Source organism: Dipteris shenzhenensis, chromosome 21, assembly GCF_047967505.1.
Source record: "Dipteris shenzhenensis isolate YYH24624 ecotype China chromosome 21, Dip_SZ_1.0, whole genome shotgun sequence".
NCBI lineage: Eukaryota > Viridiplantae > Streptophyta > Polypodiopsida > Gleicheniales > Dipteridaceae > Dipteris > Dipteris shenzhenensis.
In genome coordinates this window covers 21,749,298-21,767,484 of record NC_141616.1, presented here as the reverse complement: position 1 = coordinate 21,767,484, position 18,187 = coordinate 21,749,298, and the positions used below count along the sequence as shown (strand labels likewise).

At 44.8% G+C, this 18,187-nt stretch overlaps 1 protein-coding gene across 2 annotated transcripts in view; it reads right to left on the bottom strand.

Moving 5' to 3' along the window:
- Window positions 1-18,187, bottom strand: part of LOC147888628 (uncharacterized) — a 117,458-nt gene that overhangs the window by 75,176 nt on the left and 24,095 nt on the right. For both annotated transcript variants that reach the window (XM_087392199.1, XM_087392200.1), the window contains one exon: window positions 17,649-18,179. In XM_087392199.1, the coding sequence (XP_087248325.1) occupies window positions 17,649-18,179 (531 nt within the window). The remainder of the gene's footprint in view (window positions 1-17,648; window positions 18,180-18,187) is intronic.

Here is an 18,187-nt window from a genome sequence, read left to right as displayed (position 1 = left end):
GGCATCCGTCTTGGGAAAAAAATTATAATGGCATGCTTTGCATACTCCTTAACTGGATCAAATATATCATCCACTTCCACCGTAATGCCAGTGGTGGGAAGTGGATCTTTCCAACCTTTACGAGTATCTTCAAACCCTTCATGCATAACCTCATAAACAAGCTGATCCTCAGCACAGTCATGGAGGGAATCATCTGAATCCATCACCTGTTTTTGTTTCTTGTTGAAAACCGACTTATCTTTGTGAAAGGTTTTTTCATAGGAATAATCCGCCATTCGAGTTAAGGAAAAAACTTGAAAGCAGCAACGCTTTACAAGGAGGAAAGCACAACAGGTACAAAACTCTACCGCTTTTTCCTTGCTGTACGGACAAAATCGTACGGATTTTTGTCAATACAAAATTTATTTTTTTTCCTAACAGGCAAACTGTACGGATTTCCCCGACTGTACTGACAAAACTGTACGGATTGTGCTGAATTTTCTAACTGTACGGACAAAATCGCACGGATTTTTGACAGTTTAAAAACCTGACATGTAAATTGTACGGACTTTCCTGGCTGTACGAACTGTACGGATTTTTCTTCTCTCGCACACACACACATACGCCACACACACACATGTTCTTGTACATACACACTCCATGGCAAAACATACACCTGATATGGAGGTACATATTGCTCTCACACACACACACTCCCGCACACACACACATACCCATGAACGCACGTTACACTCACTTTTTCTTTGGTGAAATCTTTGATTGATTATATTATATGAGTAAACCTCAAAACAAGATGCTACAATTACATCAACTGAAAATTTCAGTATAAGCCAAAAAGACCTCATGATCTATGCAGCGGGTCTGCAAGCAATCAAAGAAAGATTGCTGCAAAGAATGCCTAAAAAAGCCAAACAGAGAGAAAGTAGGATCACAAAAGACTTTTCAATTCCTGAATGTCCATAAACTCCATAGTGCCCAGTAGCGAACCCAAACGAAGAAAAGATGAAAATCCAGTCTGGATGGATGAAACCCAAATAGCAAGAACTTCCCAAACACAACAGATGGGAATCTCGCTCGCAGGCGCTGTCGAAGCAGATTAAAAAACTCACGAGAGCACGGACAATGCCAAAACAAGTGAGACAGTCTCCAAAGAAGCAGAACATCTGTGGCAAACTGCAGGAGCAATGTGTCGATGAGCTAATGGCTGCTAGAGAAAAGGGGAGCACAGTACCAGTATCATCTATAACATCAGCAACCGAGGTGATGCCTTTAAACGAGACAAAGTAGGAACGTCAAGGTTTCTGTAAAGCCAAGGGAGGTTGAAAGGCTTTCAACTAGTGAATGCTTTCAGCTCTCAAAGAATTCCCAAGCAAAGATTGCCGTCCATTCCATTCCAGATGAGAAAGAACATGCTTCTAGTCAAGAAGCAAGCGGGAGACAAAAGGGCAGCCAGGCTTAGTGCCATCAGTGCAGCCAAAAAAGAAATCCCAATGATCGAGTTGCCAATGACCAAACGCAAAAATACTCATATGAATGACCAAAGTCCTAATCATAAGAGCCCAACGCTGATCACCTTGCAAAAATTGCAGCAACATTTTCCCCTGTGGGCAAGAATATGCACATGAATATCCGTGATGTTCAATCCACCATGCATCTTGGGAGAACAAATGTGATGCATCGAAAGCACCCTGAGACTTTTTCTACCATGTTTGGATCGCCAGAAGATTTCCATAAAGACATACATGAAAGATGTAAGATCAGCCTTAGTGAACATGGTCAATGGTAAGTAAAATTGACTATATGCCACAAGGATGGAGTGCACTATTCGAAGACGAACGTGCAAAGGCCAGGTTGCCAGTTTCCAATACTGAAGCCTTTTCCAAAGCTTAGTCAAAACCCAATCAGTTTGTTGTCGGCAAGTGACTTCCTACCCCAAAGGATAACTAAGATGACAAACAAACTGAGTGGGTGGAATGATATCCCCGGGCCATAGTAGACTATGCCAATCTTTGGAATGCAAAGGGAGCAGCTTAGACTTCTGAAAATTAACATGAAGACCAGCTGCCAAACCATAAATAGAGAGGGCCTACATCAAGGCACCAAGATCATGGGGCGTATTCTTCGGGGTAAAGAAAGAATCATCACCATAAGCTTGAGCAACCATGCTGCGATTAGCATCCAACTCCAAGCCATGAAATGATATTGTAGCCACAAGATGATCAATATATTGCAGCATAGGATGAGTAGCAATGGCATACAGTAAAGCACTGAGAGGGCATCCCTAGCGGACCGCACAACGAAGAGTCCACTCATCAGAGATATCCCCACAAAGAATGCAAGCCGCATTGCTATCCCTGTAAAGCCAGTAAATAACCATCCGATCAATCACCATTTTGGCAATGATCTTGTGAATGACTAACATGAGCGTGATTGGCCTCGAATCACCAAGTTAATCACATAGCTGCATTTTTGGAATCAACTTGAGAAGACCCTTTTTCCATGACACAGTCATCTGTTAATTTTGCCATGCTGTATTTACCATTTGCAGCAAGGTGAATTTAAGAAGATCCTAGAATGCAAGAAAGAATTCAACAGTGAGACCATCCCATCCTGGAGATTTCCATTTGCCACAAGATCTCAGTGCATCAGACAATTTCCTTTCAATGAAGGGATGTTTAAGTTCCAAATCCTGAGCATCAGACAGAATTGGATGAATATGCTATAAAAGAAGCTGACGTGCAGACACGACCCGAGGAGAAAGAGTATCCACACGCCCAAAATGAGTGGAGAAGTGCTGAGCATCAAATAGAATTGCATGAATATGCTACAAAAGAAGCTAACGTGCAGACACGATCCGAGGAGAAAGAGTATCCAGATGCCCAAAATGAGTGGAGAAGTGATGCACACATAAATCAGCAAGCTCTGAACGAGATGTTGACCAAGAACCATCACGCATTTGGATCCACCGCCGACCGATATTGGCAGCATGTCTTTTGTAGTGTAAACTCTTAAAACTTTGCTTCAAAGAGCAAACTTTATCCAAAAAATCCCGTTGTCTAGATCGGATTTCCCATTTAGCAAGCTTTCTGCGATCATTCGATTGAAGAGACAATTGAGCCTGACATAATAGCTTGCTTTCCTCTAAAGACAAAGGGCGAAGATAAGCAAGCTTGATCAAACTCTAGGATTTGCCATAATCCCGAATAACTACTTGCATCCGAGCAACAAAAGCCTGTCAGGCCTAATCCAAACCAATGTGTATATGACGAGAGAGAGGCTGAATAGCATCAGACACCGACCTTCAATCTATTGTCGCTCTCAATGATCGCCATAGTAGATGGATTATTGTTAAATGCCTTGTTCAAGCGAAAATTTTGAAATTTGCATCGGTTTATGCCTCCCAATCTTCTCGTGATAGAGCTTTGATCTGGGCAGCCATGCATAGCTATCCATGGCGACAACATGCCTTCATTTGTGGTGACTTTCATAATGCTCCTCAATCGGGTGACAACACCTCAGGCCACACTCATATGTTGGCTTCAGTTGATCCAGTTTGAGTTTTTGCTTCAGTTGCGCGCCTACTTGATCTCTGGAAGGAATTATAACCCATCCTTCCGGGCTAGGACATGCTTGGACAAATGGTATCAAGTTGATCCACAACATTGTGATGCCTTTACTTGTCAAATTTGGGTTGATCATGCTTTCACACATTCGGATCATGCTCCTCTTTGGTTGAGGCTTTCCTTACATGAATTTCCCACTAACAAATTGCCTTGCTGAAGGCTTTTGCTAATTATTAATAGTTTCGTGCTTTACCAAAAAGCCACACCAGAAAAGGAGTGCACTCCAACATAGAAGATATCATAACCAGCAAAATGGCCTATCTGACCAGCATACATATGCTGATTATGCTCTTGCAAAGCAACTATATCAGTCTGCAATTGCCTGATATACATCCAGACCAGTTTCCATTTGCGACCATCACACATTCCCTGTACATTGAGAGTAACACACTTCAAATGATCAAGCATATTTACAGTTATGGGACAGGTATGTACAGCAACTAACGGGCTGTCTACGTTTGTATTTCCACCTCAATGTCCAGGCCTCTGCCCTGGGATGAAGCATCAGCCTGAGGAGAGGACAAAAGTGCAGCAACTTCTTCTTCAGGAAACAAGGTCCGATTTGCAGTCACAGCAGCCCAGGTCAAGCCAACACCAAAGTTTTCAGCAGGTGTTTTCCCATGACAACATGCACCACTCCAAGTCCGAGAAGGCAACGGTCGCCTGGGGGAGATCACTTTGCGAGGAGTTTGCCATCCATCAGTCCAATTTTTTTCCCCCTTCCCCTGAGGTGGAGAAGACAAAGGCACAGGAAAAGAAGCATTAACATTTGAGACAGCCGGGCTTTGCTTTTTTCTTGAACAGAGAAAAACTCTTACCACAAAAGAGGCACTTGCATTCTTATTCAAAGGCTGAACCATTTCAGCTTGCACTGGCATCCGTGGAGCTCCGGAAGGACATTGTGAAGCCATGGGCCCAATTTGCTTGCATTCAAAGCAAGCACCTACAAACAGCCCCCACTTGAGCTTGTAAAAGGCACGCCCCATGGAACCATTATTCACAGTAACCGAATATGAAGCTAGAGAGGGATGATCTGTATCCCACAAAATGCAGTAGCGATTCAAATTTCCATTGGGTCGCGGTGGACATACCATCTTACCGAGGGAAGCTGTAATTTTAGGTAGAAGAGAAGACAAGCATTGAGGAAAATCCACAACTTCTACCCAAACAGGACAACGATGCCGAATCAATGCCTGATAAACCTGAGTGGGAGACTAGGGTGGGACATGGACCATCTGCTGGCCCTAGAAGAGAGGAGAGTGCTCCAGCAAAACCTGACGCTACTCCTCATCACCATGATGATCTCAAAAAAGCCCCTCGCTGCATAATGAACTTTTTTGACATAAGAATCACCCACGGTTCGAGTCAACCAATTCCCAACATCTGCTGCAGTAGGCATCCGTCCTCGGAAGAAAATTATAACGGCATGCTTTGCATACTCCTTAACTGGATCAAAGATATCATCCACTTCCACCATAATGCCAGTGGTGGGAAGTGGATCTTTCCAACCTTTGCAGGTGTTTTTGTTTCTTTTTGGAAACCGACTATCTTTGTGAAATGTTTTCTCATAGGAATAATCCGCCATTAGAGTCAAGGAAAAGGCTTGGAAGCAGCAAAGCTTTACAAGGAGGAAAGCATAGCAGGTACAACAGCAGCAGAATCTGTACGGACAACAATACGGACGAATTTATACAAAAATCTGCGAGTACGGATTTTCAAACAATACGGATTTTTTGACTGCACGAACGAAACTGTACGCAATTTCTGACTGTACTAACAAAATTGTACGGATTTTTTTGGGTGTACAGATTTTTTTGGCTGTAAAGACAAAATTGTACTTATTTTTTACAGCACGAAATTTTTTTCCCCCGAATTTTCTAAGAAAGCGTACGGACACAAAACAGGCGTTAAATGAAACCTCGAGGGCATCAAACTGAGGGAGAAACAAGCAGCTGCAACGTGGGAGCACGAGGGCTAGCATGGGATCTCTCTCTTACACACTCTCTAGACCAACACACACACAAACACACTTTTTTTTTTGTGGGAAGAAATCTTTTATTACTGTAAAATAATTACATTCATAGTTACTTCGAAAGTGGAGTAACTACTACTCAGCTGAAAATCTCGATCAATCAAACGAGTCTGAACGTAATCATAGAATGATTGCTGCAGAGACCATTTGAAAAAAACAAAAGATGAAAATAGGGGATCACCAAAGACTCTATGATTTCTGTCCATCCATAGAGTCCATAGGGCCCAGTAGCGTACCCATACAAAAAATAGGTCAAAACATTGTCTAGCTAGATGAAAACCAAACAACCAGGAAAACCTGCCAAAAGTAACAGTAGGAAATCTCGCTCGAAGCCTCTGTCGGATGAGAGCGATGAAATCACAAGTGTGTGGACAGTGCCAGAAGATGTGAAGCACAGATTCAGCATAGTGTAGACATCTGTGGCATCAACCGGAGCATTATGTCTATGTGCGAGTAACTGGCCAAATGGAAAAATGCCAAGTAGGACTCGCCAAAGGAAAAGCTGTTGCCAAAGAGGGACTTTATAATGCCAAAGGAGACGTAGTCACTTTCTCCACCACTTTAGTGGGCGATCCATATGCCAAACAGAATTTGCTCTGTCAGAAATCCAAGGCGGAAATAATAACACTTTATACAGAGATGACACTATGATATGTGAGAGCTTCAAAGGACGGGCTGAAGAGGAAGAAGAATGTAAAATCCAATCCTCAAGCCTATTCTGAAGTTCCAAACGAGGTACTGGCAAGAACGGTTGAAGCATTGCTGAAATCCGATGCCATAAAGGACGATAATGAGCGCCCAAACCGTATTTGCTAGCAGCCATAGAAAAGGATAAAAGAGTGCCATCATCCTTAAGTACATCCGCCACAGAAGAAATGCCTTTGAAAGAGAGAAAATAAGAACGTCTAGGTTCTTGTATGGCCAAAGAAGGGTGGAATACTTTTGACCAATAAATATTCTCAACCCTCAAAGAATTTCCCGACAAAGAATCCCGGCCATTCCATTCCAAGTGGAATAAAATATGTTTCCAATCAAGAAGCAGATGAGAGACAAAAGGGCAGCCTCTGATCTTGCCTTGGATAGAGCCAAATAGGAAATCCCACTGGGTAGGCTGCCAATGCCCAAAAGCAAAAGTATCAATATGTAATAAAAGAGAGCGGATCATGAAAGCCCAAGGCTGATCTCCTTGCATAAACTGCAACATCATTTTCCCTCTATGAGCAAGTAGATGCATTTGAATATTGAGAATGTTCATATCCCCGTGCATCTTTGGAGAGCAGAGACGATGCATAGAGAGTAATCTAAGACTTTTCTTGCCATTTTTTGAACACTAGAAAATTTCCATGATAGCAGACATAAAGAAAATCAGATCTGCCTTAGTGAACATGATGAGAGGCAGATACAATTGTATGTATGCTATCAAAATGGATTGCATTATTCGCAAACGAACATGTAATGGCCAAGTTGCAAGCTTTCAATATTCAAGTTTTGCCCTCAACTTTGTGAGCACCCAATCAGTTTGTTGAGAACGGGTGAGTCCCCAACCTAAAGGATAGCCAAGATGTCGAATCAATTGAGAAGTGGAAACAATTTCCCCAAGCCACAAAAGACTATGCCATTCATGAGTATGCAACGGCAACAATTTTGATTTCTGAAAATTGACCTGAAGACCAGCAGCCAATCCATACGTAGAAAGAGCCAGCATAATCATGAACAGATCACTCCGAATATTGTTTTGGGGTAAAGAAAGAATCATCAGCATATGCTTGAGCGATCATGCTGCGGCTGCCAGGAATCTCCAAGCCGTGCAACTACTGGCCAGTGTCAAAAAGGTGGTCCAGATATTGAAGCATTGGATGAGTGGCTATGGCAAAAAGTAAAGCACTTGGGGGACATCCTTCCCGAACAGAACAACCAAGAGTCCAGGTTGTAGAAATATCCCCTGAAAGTATGCAGGCAGCTTTACTATCTTGATATAGCCAAGTGATAACTTGCTGCATTTTTGTGCCAAATCCCAATGCCTGCATAGTCGATGAAATAAAATCCCACTTAACAGTATCAAAAGCTTTGGCAATATCAACTTGCAATAGCAAAACATCCTACTGCATATATTTGGCATATTCAATTCCAACATAGGCATTAGCAATGTTATCTGTGATATGCCTATGCGGAACAAAACCATATTGCGCAGGATGCAACCCATCATGTAAAAACCCCTTTAACCGATCGACAATCATTTTGGTAGTAACTTTGTAAATGACTGGCATAAGGGTGATAGGTCTCCAGTCAGCCAAAGATTCACAAATTTGCCTTTTTGGAAGGAGTTTAACAAGACCTCTCTCCCATGTGTCTGGCATTTTCTGATTTTGCCAAGCAGCGTTTACCATATGCAGCAATGTATGCTTCAAAAGATGCCAATATTCTAGAAAAAACTCAACTGTAAGACCATCCTATCCTGGAGATTTCCATCCACCACAGGATTTGATTGCATCTGACAATTCCCTCTCAGTAAAAGGTTCCTCCAATTCCAAATCTTGAGTAGTGGAAATAATAGGAGAAACATGCTGTAACAGTAAATTTCTTGCAGACAGAACCTGCTGCGAGGGAGGAACCACACACAGACACACACACACACACCACAGTCTCACACACACACAAGTGTGTGTGTGTGTGGAGACCCGCACCAACCATTGATGCTTATGTTCTCGTGGATGATTACTTCACACACACACACACACACATGTGAGCTCTGTGTGTGTGCGCATGCGCATGTGTGTGTTCATTCTTTTTGTGAGAGATGAATTTTTTCCAAACCTATCAAGGACACTTTTATGTGTAGCGTACCATAGCATTATCAAACGAGTATTAAGTCCGCAAAGAGGCTGAATATCCATAGAAAAGAGCCAAGGGGCAAGCTGGTTTTCACAAAGTACATAGTTACCTACATCATTTGGTAGCTTTACGAGACCTCATGGAAGCAAGTTAACTTGGGGAGAAAGAAAGAAAGAAAGAAAGTTTATTAAAGTCTTCGGAAGACCGATGGGTCTATGAGACTTTGAAAATCTTGATACAACAAGCTGTGGTAGTGGAGCTACTAAACGAGCATCCATACCAATGCAAAATGCAAAAATGCAGAATGGCAATACTAAGTTCTAAGTACAACATAGTCATGTCGATAGTCGACTATATATCAATCTCAGCATCGACATCAATATCATCATCATCATCGACAGTAGCAAGATATCAGGATGAATGACACAATGGAGTCATGAAGTCGGCAATAGAGTGCCATTGGCCACTCAGAGGTGCGGTCATGGCACGTCTCCTGGTCGTAGCTCTGCGTCTAACCAGGGCTATTGTGACCCCCGTTGGTCAGGCTCCGACTCTAAAGGAGGGGATGTCCCCAAGTGTGATCTGTGTGTCGACCTTCTGTCTGAGTTGTTGGGTCACAGGCTCTGGGTCACGGTCATGTCAAGGCCTCGTCTCGTGGGGTTCCATGTGATCTAGCTGAAAGAACTCTGTGATAGAGCTCTGAGAGGGATCACACCACTGGTCTAGGTAGAAGAGAAAACAGCCCAAAACCCCATAGCTATCACTGAAGAGGCAGTGGAAACGTCCTCGGATCTCATAGTACACAAGACACTTGAAGATGAAATGCTCCTTTGTCTCAACCTCCTGCATGTTACACAGTGTGCATATGCACCTCTCCCTGGGTAGTCGCTCTACTCTGCTGCTCTCGATGCGAAGTCTATGTGAAGAGACCCGAAACTGCCCGAGAGATCCTCAACGAGTGGGGTAAGTGAATCTGCGTGTATCCTGGTCGGTCAATGAAACCCTCCGCTGTGATATGTAAGAAGTGATCTCTATAGAAGCTAAGCTTCACTAGGAGTTCACTCGGTCCCAACCAGGTCCGAAATGTGTGTAGCTGTAGTAAATCCTCACGGATAACCTGGTTGACCGCATCTGATAAGAGGAGAAAACGAAGCATCCATGCTGTACTAGAAGGGAGGTAGTCTATCCATGTGGAGCCCCAATCGCTCAAACCATCTCTCTATACGTGCATACCAGCACCTCTGGTCTCCTCTTGCTACAAGTGCCATAGAAGAGGATAGAGCTATCCATGGTAGCTTGCTACTTCCCCGAGGTATAATCCCCATATTCCCTAACTCGATACAGATATGTGATGACCTGAAATGCAACATCTAGCTATAAAGAAGATGACCCAAACTCAACCTGAATGATCTGGTGAGGAACGGATGACTTACCACGAATCATCCGTGATAACATGAGAACCCGTAGCCGCTCCACACGGGCGCACTCTGTATCTGACAAGTCTGGCCCCCAACAAGGGCTACCGTACATCCCCACTGGGCGAGCCAAGGAGTCAAAAAGCAACCCTTTGGTGCGTGGATCCTAAAAGTGCGAGCGGAAGCATTGCCTCTCTAATCTGGCCAATGAAGCATACCCTCTACTCAAGCGTGCCTGCATCACGGGTCTCATAGTGAAGCTGGGTCTGGAGAAGATAACCCCAAGATAAGTGTATGATGAAACTATCTCAACAGATGACACAGCAAATGTGAACTGTTCCTTACGCATGATGGCTCGAGATGTATTGAAGATCATGACCTTGGTTTTACCCAAGTTGACCTTGAAATCATGAGACTCACAAAAGGACTGTAGTGCGTCTAGGTGTCTCCGAAACCCCTCTGCTGAGGAAGACAATAGAGCCACATCATCTGCATAGAGCAAAATCTGAATCAACGTGCCCGCAAGAGAGCAACCTACACCACCATGTGTCTGCATCACTGTCTCAAGCTCGTCAATGTAGAGGCCAAATAAGGTAGGCCACAAAGGACATCCTTGTTTGACCCCGATGGTGCTCATGATCTCGTCTGTCCACCCAGATCCTGCTCGAACTCTGCCAGAAACTCTCTCGTAAAGTGCCATGCCAGCCCAAATGATCTCCTGGTCATAACCCAAGTCCTGTAGGCACCGTATGAGGCGAGCTCTCGGAACCAATGTCTTGCGAAAATCCACAAAGCAACAATAAACCCTCTGCTTCCGTGACCTCGTCTCCTCAATGATACATCTGAGCGTGAGAATGTGGTCCATGGTTCCATGATCACGCCGAAATCCAGCCTGTCCTGCTACTCTAAGTCCTCGACACTTTGCAAGTCTACTAACCTTGGAGTCAAGTACTAATGCATAAATCTTGGACATGACATGTCTAATCATAAAGGTCATGTAGTTGTTCGGGCTCATGGGATCCCCTGCCTTGTGGATAGGTGAGATAGTGTTAATGGTCCAAGTGTGTGAAAATCCCAAACAAACAGCTTCATTAAAAGACTTTGCTAAGATCGAGGCTAGGAGGTTAATCCCATATGCAATGAACTCGGTGCATAGCCCCTCGTGATCCTTCGCTCGGCCATTATGAAGTTTAATTACGGCATCCTTTACCCCTCCTCTAGTGAAGAGGGTGCCTGATGTGGGATGAGGCATGTGCGAGAGGTTAGGAACTGACTGATTTGGGATGTCATAGAGTGTGCATGCATAATCAAACGAGATCTGAGTGTCAGTGAGTGGCGGAGGGGACCGTCCTTCTAGAAATCTCCGCCAGAAGTCCTTAGAGTTGTTACTAAACAAAATGTTTAGTAGCTCCTCCTCGTTCCGATGAACGAAGTCTAGTTTCTTCCTCCATACCAGTCTACGGTATTCACGTAGCGTATCTGGTCTGCTCGAAAGACTGTTTTTGGTTTCGAATCTAAGTTGACGGCATAAAGCCTTACACTCATCATCGTACCAACTATTACAAGGTACGGTTCCAAGGGGTGGTGGGCGAGTGGAGCGGATGGTGTGGGAGAAAGCGTGAATGGCAGCCTCGTGTAGTGAGCGGGTGACAAGGGCAGCACGATCCTCTAAAAGGGGTATGAAGTCAATATAAGCCAGAAGTATGTACAGACGGCCAGTGTAAGAAGGTGAGTGATCCCGAACAAAGCGTATATCATGGTAGGTGGAGTAAGCACTGAGTGGGGTGGAAGGTGTTGTGCGAAGGGAGGTGGAGATGCTAAAGAAAAGGTATGTATGATGAGCCCCTTGGGGGAAAGGTGCTACAGTGAAGTCAGTAATGCGAGATGTGAAGACAGGGGATCCCATGATGTAATCAACAACACTGGAGCCCCCCCCCATGTGGAAAGCATGTGAAACCACCTAAAGCGGGCCATCTGTCAAGACCATTATAGATAATGAGATCATGTATCTTGCCGAGGTCTAATAGGCCCTGCCCATAAGATGAGAATGGACCTCGCCTGTCAACCGAAACCCGTAGCATACCTGCCTCCTCAAGGTCAATATCTAACAGTAGAATGGAATCATCTCTGAAGTCAAGAAGTGGTACCTGACGGGCCCTTGTCCTCCCATTGAAGTCCCCCACTAGAAGGACTTCTCCACGGCTAGAGAAGTCAACGATAGATAAAGGGCAGCAAATGAGAATGTCTCATCATCACCTCGGATATCTTTGGCAAAGTGGGAGGTCTCAGGGGGGAAGTAGCAAACTGCGACAAACAGATCCCGACTGTCCATGTGTCGAATCCGGATCCAAAGAAATATGAAATGTGTATCTCTCTGCTCTACTGAAATGGTTCCCTGAAGTGTGGATCTGAAAAGGACTGCAACTCCACCTAAACCTCGAACTCCTCCTGTACCCCTCGTCTCATCTCTGTAGGCAAACTCCCATGTATACCCACTGACTATTGGAAGAGGACGCTCTAGACTCTAATGTGTCTCCGTATAAAAGACTATGCCATGGCCTGTATAGGATTCCAAGAGTTCCCTAGTTTAAACCATAAGGTACCATTACAATTCCAAATGGTGCAGGACAGGATCTCAAATATTTGAGTCTCATAGACCCCGCTTCCCTATGTAGGGGAGGGAGCAGGTGCCCTACAGGGACCTGTAATAAGTCATCCCTCACGTACCATTGCCCACTTCCCCTCCTTTCGGGCCTGATCCCGCTGCTACAGCAAAGAGCGCCTCTCCTCAACCCTATAGAGGTGTGAGATCCTTATCCATAGAGATCGCTGGCTGATCTCGAAGGACTGACCTATGTCGTAAAGCTACAAGTCGTGCCTGAGTGTCATAAAACCGTATGATCAGGGGTTGCTATCGGTTGGGATCTCTCCCCACCCGCCATGCCCTCTCTATCTTGTGCTCAGCCACACCCAGGATAGCGGCCACAAACGCAGTCGCATCTACCATCGGTGTAGCCTCAGTGCGTGGGATCCCTCGTACTCTGATGTTGAGAGCCTTACTTGCTCTCTGGTGCTGCTCCATCAAGATAGCTGAAACGGTTACCCTTGCGGGTTCCCGTTTGGCCACGTCAACCCATCTGAAAGTCTTCTCAATAGCAGATTGCATGCTCGCAATATGTGCCTCGACCATCGGGGTACTCCCTGGGACAGTGTGTATGGCTATGACCTGTCGGAGCTACATGATATCCTGTCTGAGTCCCTGAATAAGACCTGCCTGCTCCTGTATAATGCGGCTCTGGTCCTAGTTGAAGCGGACCTGCTCCCGTGCGAAGCGAGTCAGCTCCATCTCACGCTCACGAAAACTATGTATCTCCTTGAGCAAGGTCTCACAGGCCTCTAGTGTATCAACCCACCCATGTCCATGCTGAAATTGTGGTGACTGTGGCATGAAAGTGTGGGACTGAATCCGAAAACTGGACAGTGACTGAGTGAGGAATGGAGATGACAATGGAATGGATGAGGCAGTCCCAACGAGGTGTGGGAGCATAGGCTGACTGAGAGGGAGAGGGGAGAGTGAAGCATAATGCCAAACAGTGTATGACACCTCCGAAGTAGGGGTCATAAGCTGTGCGAGAGCTGTAACAGGAGAGAAGGGGAAGGGAACAACAACCGGCGCCATGGGCATCAGTATGTCACTGATCGTAGATATAGAGGGAGCTGAGACTGGAACTAGAGCTGAGCCTGAAGGGGGGGACTGAAGTCGAAGTAGAGATAGAGATAGAGGGAGATGAGGCTGGAGCTGAAACCGAAACTGAAACTGTAGCGGGAGTTGAGGTTGAGGTAGAGATAGAGGCTGAAGAAGCTGAGGCAGGTCCTGCCTTTGCCTTGTTGTCTACCCCGAGTCCACTTCAATTGTAACGTGTGTTTACATCCTCTAATTTCAATTGTGTCGTTTGCCTTTTTTTTTTTTTGGTCGTCTTTCTTGGCTTTGTCCCCCATTTCTCTTGGACCCTTTTTTTTATTGTTTTGGTGGGTGCAGGTCTTAGTGTCCGACCAAGAGCGGGAGCACCAGGCCCCCCCCCCCATAATGGGAGGCACATCCAGTGCGAGGTGGTGGAGAGGCGGGGTGGAGGCCTGAGGTGGAGAGGCAGCCGGGAGGTGGAGAAGGAGAGGCTAAGGTGGCGACGAGTTTTTTTTTTTTTTTTTTGAAGAAGAAGAAGAAGAGGAAAAAAAAAGGTGACGAAGGTGGTGAGGAGCTGAAGCGGGAGCGAGAGGAGCAAAGAAGGGGGCGGGGTATGTGAGCAAAGGGAGGGGGTGGCTAGGTAGGCTGAGCGTAGGGGGGGTAGGGAGAGGCTGGGCGTAGGGAGAGGAGAGAATGTAGAGCAGAGCGTGAGGGAGAAAGGCGGGGGGAGGGAGGTGGAAAGGCTGAGCTAGTGAGGGGGGGCTGAGGCGGAGAGGCTGAGCAGAGGGGAGGCAGAGCAAGTGAGGGGTGGCTGAGGTGGAGAGGTTGAGCGGAGGGGCTAGCCGAGAGGCTGAGCGAATATTAAAAGGTGTTGACTTCAAGAAGACTTTCATCATGCTTCCCAAACTCAACCTATGAAGACTAACAAAAGAAATAGGAGTATATTGTTGGGTATGGGCTAACCCCCTTGTGTGGCTTGTATGGTCTAAATGACGAAGGGTTGATTGGTCTCCTTGTGGCACTTGATGACAGGTGGATTTGTGGCATACTAATCCCATCAGCAATGTGGGGGTATTGAGTGCCTTGGATATATTAAAGGATGTAACCCCCTCTCTCACATCCCGAGAGACTTTTTGGGAGTGGGGAAGGGCTTGGCACGGCTATGGAACGAGGGTGTCAGATCCCCCACACCCGGTGTCCTCCTTTGACGCGTGGCGTTTTCCGCGAGAGCCACGATGGTATCAGAGCCCGTTGGTGATAGCTATTGCGTGTGACTGACCCGTGGTGGCGGATGTTGCTGGATAGTCTGGGCTACTGTAAAGGGTTGTGATTCGAGGCAAACATGTGAAGTGCGACTTTGGGCGGCGGAGTTATTCCAAACCGTGGTGGTTGATTGTTGTAAAGTGCGACTTTATGTGGAAAGGCGGTTGCTTGCACCGGCAATTGACTGTCTATTGTGTGGCATGGACTTTGAGGCACTTTTGGCGTCTTTGGTTTGTTGACCCCATTATAATATAAATGACAAAGGGTTGATTGGGCTCCTTGTGGCACTAGATGACACGTGGATTTGTGGCATACTAATCCCATAAGCAATGTGGGGATATTGAGTGCCTCGGATATATTGAAGGATGTAGCCCCCTCTTCATATCCCACCAGCCTTTTTTGGGAGTGGGATAGGGCTTATGGGACAGGCGTGAGGGACCCCATACTCAGTGCCCTCCTTTGACACGTGGGGTTTTCTGCAAGAGCCAAGATATAGTAGCTATATGAGCATGTATGCTGGTGGATCAGGTTGACAAACATGGTATCAAAAGTCTCCACTTTCGATATTAGAGTCACCCACTCTATTTACTCTATTGCAGCTTTGGAAGGCCCAGGGAAGCAAGAGATTATTGCAGCAGCCGTACAAACACCAACATCACAGCTGATTTCCACGGTTAGAGAGCTCATCCAAGTGAAGTGACAGCTGAACCCAAGGTTGATATCCAAACAAAGATCCCAGAACATCACCTTCGGAAAGAGAATGCTATGAAGATTCGAATAGGGGGAAAACCCAATTGGCAACACGAGGATGACACTTTCGAGGAGGCAATCGACAGAATCAAGGCAGCAGTCCCGGCCATTGATTGGTCAGCAAGCCCAACTGATGACAAGAATGATGATGAAGAGGAGTCTTTCCCAGTTTATTTATCGCCTAGGAATGGACACGTTGTCATCACCTTCAACTCGAAGACACTCAGGAAGAGGATTCTACGACAATCCTATAAGCTGAAGGGGACAAAGATATGGATTGCTGAGGAGCTTACAAGAACCCAACTGAAGAACAAAGCTACCGAGCTTGCTAAGATTCGGGCAGCCACGGAAGCAGGAAAATGGGCAGTATATCGTGATGGTCTTGCAGTGATTAGAGAATTTAAGACAAAATCTAAAGACCCTCAGTCTTAAACTGATGTAATGGCCACTCCATAGCCTAGTACTTATATATATATACCTTTGTAAGACTAGAATAAGTCCAATCATACAAATTTATAATTTTTTGTTGTTCTAAAGATCAAAAATCTATAAAGAAAAAAGAGGTAAATAAAAACTTTTATGAAAAGCAAAAGGAAGACATACTTAGCAAGCAAAGCAACACTTATGTCTTTAGAAACCCAATTCTAAAGACCCGCGGAGTCTCTTGGGCAAACCCAGTGCTTACCAAAATACGTCAAATAAACAAAAGAGAATGAAAACAAGAAATAAAGAAGAAACGAAGTAGGTGACTTAAGCAAAAATAAACAAGCAAGTCAAGAAACAAAAACTTCCAAAAAACTAGAATCTCTCTCTCTCTCTCTCTCTCTCTCTCTCTCTCTCTCTCTCTCTCTCTTATTTAAAACATAAAAAGTTAAATGGCACTTTACACTTATGTCTCGTTTCTGCAAAGAGGCAAAAATACATTTCTAACTTAGAAAGCACAAGTATACTCAAACAAACTCTCTTTTGAAACCTAGTACTTAGTTCCTTTTATGTTTTATGTTCTATGTGTTTTGTTTTTTTGGAGGAATTTGATGATACTCCCAGGGAGGTTGCCTATGGCCCTCTCTGTACTGATGTATAAGCAGGTCTCTTTTGTCCCATAGACCTTTTTAGGTCTCCAGTGGACATTAATAAACTTTCTTTCTTTCTAAGCATAGACCCGCAAGAACAAATCATAATGGAATATGCATAAGGCGGAGGGCTCTCATGATGAGGTGCGGCTGATTGATGCAACAACACTTCTACTTATGCAATGGGCTTGAACTGAACATAGAAAAAAGAAAGATAAAGGTGGTTGAAACTCGTTAGGATACTGAACCAATAACTTTTATGGCAGCATCCAGTTAAAGCTATTTGCACTTATAAAAACCTGGGAGGGGAGCTACCTTCCAAACATAATTGTACTATGTCGAGAGAAAAAGGAGGACTGGAGTTGATACTATACCTTTCAAAACACATAGAGATAGCTGAGGAGTGCTTGTTTGATACACTTGTCACGACAGTTCTGCTACATGGGTTGAGGCCTAGGGAGGAAACCGATCATAAAGAAGTTGGAAAATGAGAAGAAATTTCAGTTTCTTGGCAATCAAGAACGCAGTATATATTTCATTTTCCTCCAAGAGGCTATTTGGGATAGAGAAACATGCAGCAACCACTACACCTGATATCACACTGCCCACATTTTCTCTTCTTTGTAATCTTGTTTTTGATCTGGTAGGCTGAACGCCATTGCTTACCAAGGATAGCATGATAAACATCATTGTGTATGTGCATGCTGTGCAGGTGCCTGCACAGCATGCATGTGTCTACATGCGTGTCCTGGCTCACATGCAGATGATAGTTTCTACTGTACAAGTTTAAGCAACAATCATCTCTGTCAGTGCCATGTTTCTATGAGGGATGCTTTTCAAAAGATGAGTTCCAACTAACGCATAATTCATCCAGGAATAAACAATAAACCTAACACAAGATACCTAAGAGACACTTGAGGAACAGGATAATGCAAGAATGCAAATGATAACACAATGCAAGCAACTGTTAGAATTTACCTGCAAAACTCTGCCTCCAGCATCAACGAAGAGGTAAACATCTCCATGATCTCTAGGCGCCGTTGCAGCCACCAGAGTGTAGAGAGAATCACCATGAGCCCTAAGTCTCCAAGCACCAATAGTTGCATCTTCTAAGGAGTTCAGACGACATGAGCAGACCCTTCTCGATATATTGTCTTCTATTCTAGACCCTCCAGGATGTCTAGAAAAAAATGATGTATTCCCATATTCTACATTTGTTTCACTTCCCACAAAACCGCCATGGACACTTTGTATCAGAAGCCGGGACCCATTTGCAAGCTCTAAAACGAATTCTTCCCATTTGTGCCTGTAAACCTTGTTGCATATCACCTTTGACAACGGTTCTGTGCTCACATAGCAAAACTTATCCGACATCTTGGCGTTGTTGCAGTGCATAATGCTAACCTTTGGATGGCTCTTTTGATTTAACAGCCGTATTTTGAAAAATTCATGACCCTGAGCTTCATCAAGTTGCACTGTGGACAGCTTTCCATCGGCTTCTGCACTCAACTGGCCCA